Source organism: Oenanthe melanoleuca, chromosome 1 (assembly GCF_029582105.1).
Source record: "Oenanthe melanoleuca isolate GR-GAL-2019-014 chromosome 1, OMel1.0, whole genome shotgun sequence".
Taxonomy (NCBI): domain Eukaryota; kingdom Metazoa; phylum Chordata; class Aves; order Passeriformes; family Muscicapidae; genus Oenanthe; species Oenanthe melanoleuca.
The window spans coordinates 21,264,721-21,274,723 of NC_079333.1; the positions used below are offsets into that span (position 1 = coordinate 21,264,721).

Below are 10,003 nucleotides of genomic sequence, written 5' to 3' on the forward strand. Positions count from 1 at the left end.
AATTAGATCTTTTAGGAGAAAAACTGAAGATGTGCCAGTGTTAGATAATTCACTGCACTTTACAGTAAGTGGTTCAGATTCTGTTTTTACCATGGCTTAGAATACACAGGGGGTTTGTTGACTTTTGTTTTCCTTTAGTATTTTCTGGCTTCAACCTTTGATAGCTATTCCAGGTATACAGAAAGAAGTTCCTGATATTTTTTTCTTCCCTATTGCTACTGCATGTATTTTATAGTCTTGCAAGTCGTTAGTTCAATAAATTAACTCCTTAAATAAACTCCTGTAAATAAAATTGACTGACCTTCTGTGATATACTACATTGAGAAAGGTTTTCTAATTGTTCAGTGATTTTCATATCCCTTTTCAGGTTTATCTCTACTTTGTCAACATATCAAAACTAGACATGCATGCCATTTCAGAACCAGCAGCAATTCTAGATGTGATGCCACTTCTTTCCTCCTTGTGATTTCTCAGTTTGTACATCCAAGGTTACAGGAAGGTTGGGGGGTTTTTTGGGGGCCACATCTTGGCAGTTGGTGCTTCACCAACATTTTCCCTTTTCATTTTGTGTTTCCCAGGATAAAATCTTATGTCAGGCAAGTATAGCCTCCAGTCTTTGCTTTTAAATTAATGAGCTCATCGACGACCTTATTGAAATGCATGTTTGCTTGCCCTGGCTATGGTTGTGGCATAATCAGGTCACCCTGTCCCAGTGCCTTCTCCATGTCATTATTTACCCTTCCCTCGTGTCATCTGTGAGCTTTATCAGCAATACTGTGCTTTCTTCCAGGCCATAGATAAAGATATCAAGTATTTTAGAGTCCAGGAGAAATCCCAGACAGATCCCAAAATATATCTTTGTAGACAGTTACATTATGAGGTGGTGGTGAGACAGCTCCATGTCCCACAAAGTGGGGCATATAGACAGAAATTTCTTAAATTAAATGGAATTTCTATTTTTTTTAAATTAAAAAATTGATGTTGCATTAAACCCAAGAAGTTTCTTCTATGACTGCTTTCATCTTTACATCCTAGTTTCTGACCTAGCTGCAAAAATGCTTCCTGGCTGTTTGGCAGACGAGTTAGTCGGGATAATTCCCCAGAAGTCCTCAGAAGTGTGAAAACCTCGGATGTTTCTGGGGTTTTTTTCTGAACTTTTGCTTGTTTGGAGTTTTGTAAAACCAAGACTGGGTGGGCTGCTCTCTCAGCCAAGGGAGTCGTTAACCACTCTTAAAAGTCCTCTCGTAATTTCCGTGATTTTTTGTACCAGGGATGGAGGGAAACGGCCAGTTTGGGCATGAAGCCAGTATTACCAAGTTTTGCAATGTTTCCTGATTTTTATTTTTTTTCTCCTTACTTGGTGTTTTCTCGAGTCATTCAGCCAGGCAGTCATGTCACTGTTTTTTACAAGCAATCAAGAGAAACAGAAAGAATTAGAAAGGATGGTGTAGCCAGGTGGCGATCAGCCTGTTCTCCCAGGTAAACAGCGGCAGGAGGAGAGGACGCAGCGCCGCGGAGGTTCAGGCTGGACACGAGCACGAATTTCCCCTCAGGAAGGGTGAAGAGCCATTGGAAGGAAAGCGCTGCCCGGGGGGCTGGGGCCAGCGCCTCCGGAAGGGGTGGCAGAACTACATCGCCCAGCGTGCCCCGCGCGGGCGGGCGCGGCGGGCGGAAGCGGGGCCGGGCCGGGTGCGAGGCGGCGGCGGCGATGGGCGGTGGGTGCCGGGCCGGGCTGGGCCGGCGGGCGGGCGGTGAGGGGATATTGGGCAGAGGTGGGAGCGGGGCTGAGGGCTCGGGGTGTTCCCCTTGGGTTTGCTGTCGGCCCATGGCTGTCGCCCCCCGCGCGGGGCTGACGCCTGGGAGGCCCGAGACCCCCGGGGGCGGTCGCGCTCCGTGGCGATGCCCGGCCCGCCCGGCCTGGTGCTGGGCTGCCCCTGCGGGGGCAGGTGCTCTTGGCCCGAGGGCTTTTCGAGTAATTTCATCTCTCCCTCTTACCTTGTTGGTTTTTTTTCGTTAATGATAGCACTGGGAGATGTCTGTGAAATAGTTTCGGAGTAAAATGATGATATCCAGATATTCGGTTTGCTCTTTACTTGTAGATCACTTGTTGTGAACAGGTGGTGTGGAAGAAGCTGAATGAATGGAACAGTCGGGGCAGAAGGGAAGTTTGCGTTTCATGCTCTCCGCTGGCCACAGAACACAAACAACACTGTGCCTCTGAAGAGACCTGGAATCATCGGAGCTGTGTGTTCTGAGGGACTCTGAGCATCTCTGAAGGTACAAAAGTATTTGGTAGCAATCTTTTAACCTTTTGTTGCCCTGAATATCGAACGGACAGTCCAGCTTGGGGCTGTTCCCAGCCCTCTCCCCATATTTGCACCCTCTTGTAGGCCTTCTGCCTGATCCCTTTTTGATTGCTGACATGTTTTCTGAGAGAATGGCAGCGAGGGCAGCGGGGACTCTAGTGATGTCACGTAAAAGGAGTTTTTGAAATGTGGTGACCCATTGTTGGCTGAGAAGAGTGACCACGACAACAAGATAAAAAATGCTTGTTTTTGTATTCCCTTCAGCCATGGTACACTAACTTCTTACAAAGACTGTCCAGTCTTCAGTCTTAGAGTTGATTTTTTGCCAGAGTACTTGGTTTTGTTCTGTTCTCTGTTTTTCTTTCTTTCCCAACTCTACTGACTTGTCCACTTTGTTTTTTTCTTCTTTGAAGTACATGCAATCTAGGCATTCTGTTGAATATTGCTTCCAGTTTGGCCTTTACCTTCTCTTTTTTGGGCTATTTTAAAAATTTTTTTGAAAATTTAAAAATTTTATGTGTCTGACTTCTTTTAAAAAATAAATGTAATTGCAGTATCTCATTAAGCACTTTTGCCTGTTTACAACCACCTGATGTTATCTCTAAAATTCAGAGCTATATGAACAAACCTGTTGAAACAATGAAAGCTCTCCTTGACAGCCTGTAGATACAAAGCATTTTTATTTCTTATCAATCTTTGTGTCTTTATAATTAGTGTTATCTTTGGTAGTAGTAATGTTGTTTTTTCATAAGTAAGTTTATTCTAAAGCACCTCCTACACATTGTTCTGCAGAGAATCTTTTCCAAAGCATGGCATTAATCCTATAATCACGCAGTGTGTTTCTTCGTGGACTTCTCTGGTAACTACTTCTTACTGACTGCTCACTGCTCCCTTTGAGCTTGGCCTGGGGCTGACAGGATGGTTCTCCCTTTTGAAAAGACACCTCATTTAAGGGGGAGTGTGTCTCCTGTAAATGAAGATGCAGTGGATATGCGCAGTGAATGGGCAGGGCAGTCAAGTCTACTCCACTGGCAGGAAAAACTGGTTCAAGCTTTGCATGAGCTGTTGTAGAGTTCTTTTCTGTAAGTACTTCAGGAGTTAGGCAGAAGCACTGAGGGGACCTTATTGTAAGGAATTGAGGGTCCAGTCTTGCCTTGTCACTGTCCTGTCCATACTTGAAAGTCATTTTGGGACAAATGCCACACAAAGCCATCTGCTAAATTTTGGGGTCTGTAGCCCCCTTGGCTGCTCTCTATGTATGCCTGCCTGTAACTACAAGGATTGAGTGTCAGTAGATTGCCATGTCCCTTTTACCAGGTGGATAATGAACAATGGGCAATGCTTTAATTTGCTGTTTGGTGATTAAGCCTTCATTTTGCTTATGAGCTGTTCTTGATTGCCAGCTGCCATCAACTCTGCTGTGTTCACAGCACACAGAAGGCTGGTCCAGAGGTGTGTGGTTGTTTTTTGATGGTGATCTGGTAGGGATAGTGCTAGCATCAGTGTTCTGTACATGGCAGCAGGGATATATAGTTGAAAGTAAGACTTTTGGGCCAGTTTTTTTCTTTCTCTATGTTAGGTATAAAGTTGATACAGCTTTGTTATTGTCAGCATTTATATTGAAAGGTAGTGATAGCAGATCAGCTGCAGGTTGCATTCTGTCCTGGTTACATTCTTTTTCACCAGACACTACTCTGAGGATGGAGCTTGTGATTCGCTGTGATCTTTCCACCCAGAGAGCCATTCCTAAAGAGAGGAGTCTGTTGCAGAGGGTTCCTCTTGCAGTAGATGTGATTGCAATATAGTGGAAAATCCAGAGAGGCTTGCTCAGCAGCCTGTTCTGCTGCTTGCTCTGAGAGTGATCTGGTCAGCTCTGAGCTCAGCTGGGCAGGAGCTTTGGCCCTGCAGGTGTCACTTGCCCTGTTTACATTGGGGGCAGTGCGTGAAGGGACAGGAATCCCACAGTTAACTGGGTAGGGCTGAATGATGAGGTCAGATCTATACAGCAACTTGCTCTCTGTATCTCATATCCTGTGTACCTGGAGCAACACACTGGGATATTGAAGGAGAGTGGAAGTACATAACCGGGAATTAAAGACTGCACAGGGAATTTGCTTCCAAGTCTGGGCTTGGTTCTATGTTTTCTGCATAAATAAACCTGGATACAATGTGTTCTCCATCTCAATATTTCTATTATATTATAGAAGTTCACAGCTTGTACATTATTATTTAAGTACAGTTGTGGTATGCAAACTTTGCAGTATTTTAAATGGGTGTTTCTTGTCATGTTCACAACAAATCAGTTCTATTCTTTCTCATTGCTATGGATGCAGTTCAAGGATGGATATTGCAGAGAGTGTGCCTCATTTAATATGGAAATGAAGCATAGGAAATTATATGAGAACACATAATTTCTCCTTCTTGTTAGCCAGTTTCAGACAAATAGAGCAGCAGATGGAGAGGAAGAAATAAGAATGGTATTGTTAACAGCAAGCATGGATGCCTTTGATATTCCCATCTTCAATCTGCAGCTGGTTTCTTAGTTCATAATTTCTTACTGGCAAGTCTGATTTGAGGCACTTCACTGTTTTTTCCTTGTTGAGGTTTAAGGCACTCGCTGTTTCCAGTTGCGGTTCCTTCAGTTGCAAAGAAAGTAGACCAAAATATTTTGATTAAAGTGTGTGGGAGAAGGGAGGTAGAGCAAGCAGGAGACAAGAGCTGATTAGAAAGTAGCTCCTGCCACCAGCCTACCTCTAGCTGCTGAGCTAGTTACAATTTTTTTTTTCTGGAAAGTGCCTGAAGCCTGATTCTTAATAATCCATAAATTTAATTAAGCACAGAAAGCACATGAGAAAAACTGGCATCTGAGAAGAGTCCTCTGGTGTACTGCAGCCACAAAACAACTTCTTAAAGTCATGGTATTGTCATAAGCCTGTGTGATATTTGTATTTTTCCCGTGCCTTCTTTGACCCTGAATCTATGCCATTTGGGAGCATGTCCCCACAAAGGAGGGCATAAATGACCCCTAAGGGAGGGACACAAAGCAAAGTCCTTGTGGGAGCATATGAAGGCTTTTCAGTTTTGTCACATTGTTCCCATGGAACAGGGTACCCCCCCCTACATTGTTCTAGGTCTTCAAAAATACCATGGTATATATTGTGGCATTATTGCAGCATTTATCATAATTTCCAAACTTGTCTTCCAGTGCTTCCTTAATGTTCTGTCTCTAGTGCCTAGATACATTTCTCTCTTCCCTAAAGGCATTCCAGCACCTTGGCATGGCTGCCCTTTGTGAGCAGCCTGGAAGGGCTCTTTTGGCATGCCTGTTGTTCTTATCTTTGCTGTAAACACAAGCTGAGAAAGCCGTATGGGGTAGCAGGCTAAAAATAGCTTTTACCCTTGGTAATCTCTTAAGGAAAGCTAAGTCTTCTTCCTGGGCGTTGTGGATGGAGTCTCTGACTTCCCTTACAATCAAGTGGCAGTGAGCTGTGTCATCTGCTTTGGGGACGAGTTGGTGTTGTTCTGTCAGTTGCTGCTTTAGGGTGAGCAGCCAGTGCAGTGTGGCTGGGAGAGCACACTCTCCAAGATATTACCCTGACTTGGAACTTGCAGATCCAGTGGATGCTGGCCAGCACTGCAGATTTGCTCAGTGTTCCTTTAATTCTAGCAGGTAGGAAAAGAAAGGCATGCAAATCCTGAGAGGACCTTGCAGAAGGGGCTGAGGTCACAGGTATGGCACTGCTGGCATAACACTGTACTTCCAGAGGTGTTGCTCACTTGTCCCTGTGTTCCCAGCGAGGGCGCCATGATGGATAACCGGTTTGCCACAGCACTGGTGATCGCCTGCGTGCTCAGCCTCATCTCCACCATTTACATGGCAGCTTCCATCGGCACCGACTTCTGGTACGAGTACCACACCCTGTCCCCAGCAGAGAATGTTAGTGAAGCTGGGAGAATCATCTGGGAGGAGTTTGTCAGCAAAGATGCAGATGAGAAGACGTACACAGATGCGCTCTTCCGGTGCAACGGCACGGTTGGATTGTGGCGGAGGTGCATCACTGTACCAAAAAACTCTCACTGGTACAGCCCACCAGGTATCTCCAGAGCAATTATCACTTCCCTAGCTTCCTTGGGGTGCTAACTTCCTCAGAACAGACTCATGCCACTTTGTTCCTCCAGAAGGCTTATTTCTAGCTTTTGTTTTGGTTGGTTGGGTTTTTAATAAAGACAGTCCAGATTTTTAAAGAAGCAAGGGACAAAATGGTCTGTGGCTGTCAGTACTGCAGTTTCTGGTTTTGACATGTGATACTTGATCCAAATTTAGTCCTACAAGCATGATTTTTATTTTGCCTCAGCTGTCCAGTTGGAGATACATTTGTAGTTGCTCTGCCAGTAACTGTCTTTTTAGGACAGATCCTTGGATCCAGCGATCTGATAAAGACACTACTTTATCAAGGAGGCACTCATTCCTTTTAGCCAGTTGTTCACTTTGTTCATGTCACAAATATGCTATCATTGCATCAGCACACCTTGGATTGCTTGAATGGATATCAAGTGAAATGTTTGTATTATTTTTTTTAATTATTGGGGGATAAAATATGTGGTATACAATTAATTGCTTCAAAGTCAGTTTTGGGTACTTACTGTATGTGTGAACTCCTTCATTTTGAACGCTCTTAAGGATGTACTTTTGACTACATTTTGCAGAGCAAAAAAACATATGTGAAGTATTTTTTCCCCCCCATCTCCTGAAAATGCTTACTTTGAAAGACACTTAAACCATTTCTGCTCAATAGTATTCTCAAAGTAAAATCTGAGGTAGAAACTTAGTGTAAAGAAGCAAATCCTTCATGTTCTTTAAATAGACCTTTCTGTCCCATTTTTGATATAACTGTTTGTATGAGACCACATTCTGCATATGGAGATAAGCACACCTTAGTTAAGAGACTGTAAGCTCAAGAGTATGTGACAACATAGTTGAGCATCATATGCCACCACATTGCTTTACCAATCTGTTACACATGGCATAATTCTCTGAAGGAGAATGCAGGGAATCTTGAAGCTTCTGCATATTGGAATGCTATCCCTTAGTGTGGTGCCTCATAACAGACACATTGTGCCAACTACATTGTAGGAAAGCATCTACAGATTTGTTTGGAGAGGTAATGTTTTGGTTTTTTTACAGATGGAGCTCTGAGGAGCTTCCTAGCTCAACTCATTGGGAAAGGAGGATTTGAAAGGGGAGAAGGAGGGTTGAGGGGAGACACCTAAAGGCAACTTTTTCTTTTTTTCCACCCCCAGAAACTGATATGACTACAAACTGCATCAGTTTTTCCCTCTCTGATCAGTTTGTTGAAAAGTACATAGAACCTGGAAATCACAACAGCGGCACGGATTTGAATCGGACTTGTAAGTGGTTTTCACTTCTGGCAGATAAGCAAGTAGTAAAAGAAGTTGTTTCTCAAATTCAGTCACTAGTGAGAAAAGCTTCTGTCTTTCTTGGTCTTGCTCACCATTTATTGTTTTTTACAGTTGTACAGGCAGTAGGTCAAAGTTTAAAAGAAAAACATAAGATCTGTTAGCAAGGGTTTTGTCTATGAATGCAGTACAGGGATTTGTGAGTTAACAAATTTGGTTCTTTCTGTTTCAATGGAATCTTTGGTCCTTTTTGACTGTGAATGTAGACTATCTGATGAAGCAGAAACAGGGTAGAAAGGAATGTGAGATGGTGGAAGAAGATCTTTTTCTAGCCCATCTTCAGCAAACTCGACTTGTGTGTTTCTTTCACATATAGATCTCTGGCGATTGCAGTTTCTCCTGCCCTTTGTCAGCATCGGCCTCATGTGCTTTGGGGCTCTGATTGGGCTCTGTGCTTGTGCCTGTCGAAGCCTTTACCCGGCCATTGCCACTGGAGTCCTGCATTTCCTAGCAGGTGAGTGTCCTGCCATCCTTCTCCAGAAGCTCAAGAGCACTCCTGGAGCCCACACTCCTTGGGTGACTCTCTTGCTTTGCTGCTTCCTTCCCCAGGGCTGTGTACACTGGGCCTCGTTGGCTGCTATGTAGCTGGGATTGAGCTGCTCCATAGGAAGCTGCCTCTGCCGGAGGATGTGAGGGGGGAATTCGGCTGGTCCTTCTGCCTCGCCTGCGTGTCAGCACCTTTGCAGTTCATGGCAGCTGCTCTTTTCATCTGGGCAGCTCGCACCAACAGGAAGGAATTCACTCTCCTGAAAGCCTACCGTGTGGCATAAGTGCTGCTACTGCAGTCTGGGCTTTCCATCTTAGAGCCTCTTCTCCCCCAGCCCTTACTACTTTTTTCTTTTAGTCAGAATTTTATCATCTTCTGCATGCTTCTTGCCAGTCAAGACAATTTAGCCTGCAGGCCCTGAAGATGAAAACCGCTGGGCTAAATGACCAAAGCCTGCCAGAAGTCTGCAGAATGTGAACAGGTTTTTTAATTGGGTTTTTTTAAGAATTGTTATTATTTTTTAAGCTATATTTGGTTGTTGATAGTTCCCCTTATGTGCCCCTTCGTAATTTTATTGCTCTGTCAGCCTGGAGGAAGTAGAAGTGGTGTTGTGAGGTGGAAGAGAGACAAGAAAAGATGCAGGTATGCAAGAATGGGAACCTCAGTGCACAAATGATACATAATCAAGAGCTGTCTGCTATGTGACTGAAGCAGGCAGTACCTACAGGGAGCACCCAAGAGACATGAGGGAATTCAGAAACCTCTGTTATGGAAATACTGTAGCTAAGTCAGTCTGTAGCTCAGCTCTGGGTCTCCTATAACTAGTTTGCTTCGTTTTGTGGCATCTGCCAGAACTGCTGGAGGCAGAGCAGGCAGCTGTGGTAGTGCCTGTACAGCACACCCTCCCAAAGGCACACTGTGCACTTGCTTCTGCCAAGGAGTGGGATAAGATGGCCTTCATGGAGCTCTGTCCTGCTGTAGCTCCACTGCTTCCAAGGACCCAGGCTAGTTTGGTATCTGCACTACATGTGAGTGTGCACTCTAATCTTAATTTGTGGTGCTTTTGCTTGATGTGGAATAAGGCTTTCTTCTTTCTTGTTGAAAATGACCTCCTCACAAGTTTTTTGGTTTTAATTTGGTTTAGTGTATGTGTGTATATGTACATATATAAAATTAACTTTTTTTAAACCTCACCTGTTTATCCTGTATAGCACACAACAGGGTTTTTTAAAAAGGTGCTGCTCTTTTCCCATCTTGTTTAAATTAAATAATAATAGTAATAATAAAGACTGAAATTTTCAGCATTGCATTAATCTGATGGGAGGGTGAGGGAATGGTCTAGAGTGGATTTTACATAGGGAAAAAAGAACCAGTGTCTAGATCACTCTCTAGTTTCATGGAAATGTCACCAGAAACAATGATGTTATATCAGATTTTTTAAATTAAATCTTGAGCTCCTGCTAACTTTAAATTTTCTCCTGCTTATCAATGGTGGTCACAACATCCCATAATTTCTAATAAGCTCAAAAATGTTACATTTATTCTAAATCACTGCAACTCTAGCCAGACTGGGTGACATGTCATGTCTAGAAAACAATGTTCCAAGACTGAACTGTTTAATTCTGAGGCCTTAACTCACCTTATTTCCTTACTCCAGGCTTAAGAAAAGAAGTATGCCTTAGGAGAAATAATTCCTGACAAAATGAGTGATGGCGAGGATTCTGTGGAATAC

At 43.7% G+C, this 10,003-nt stretch overlaps 1 protein-coding gene across 2 annotated transcripts; it reads left to right on the plus strand.

Moving 5' to 3' along the window:
- Positions 1-1,657: 1,657 nt before the first annotated feature.
- On the plus strand, positions 1,658-9,742 carry CLDND1 (claudin domain containing 1). 2 transcript variants are annotated; one of them, XM_056490597.1, is made up of 6 exons: positions 1,658-1,715; positions 2,100-2,277; positions 6,102-6,400; positions 7,608-7,715; positions 8,101-8,238; positions 8,334-9,742. In XM_056490597.1, exons 3-6 carry the CDS (start codon positions 6,112-6,114, stop codon positions 8,552-8,554), a joined length of 756 nt encoding a protein of 251 aa, XP_056346572.1. In that variant the 5' UTR covers positions 1,658-1,715; positions 2,100-2,277; positions 6,102-6,111; the 3' UTR covers positions 8,555-9,742. The 2 variants fall into 2 exon arrangements, with proteins under 2 accessions (XP_056346572.1, XP_056346578.1); XM_056490603.1 differs by having other exon boundaries at positions 2,118-2,277.
- Positions 9,743-10,003: the final 261 nt, after the last annotated feature.

Excerpts from the sequence above, each read along its gene's own strand:
- CLDND1 (XM_056490597.1), top strand. The coding sequence starts at position 6,112 with ATGATGGATAACCGGTTTGCCACAGCACTGGTGATCGCCTGCGTGCTC. Across the intron at positions 6,401-7,607 it reads TCACTGGTACAGCCCACCAG|AAACTGATATGACTACAAAC; the intron begins GTATCTCCAGAG and ends TTCCACCCCCAG. Across the intron at positions 8,239-8,333 it reads AGTCCTGCATTTCCTAGCAG|GGCTGTGTACACTGGGCCTC; the intron begins GTGAGTGTCCTG and ends TTCCTTCCCCAG.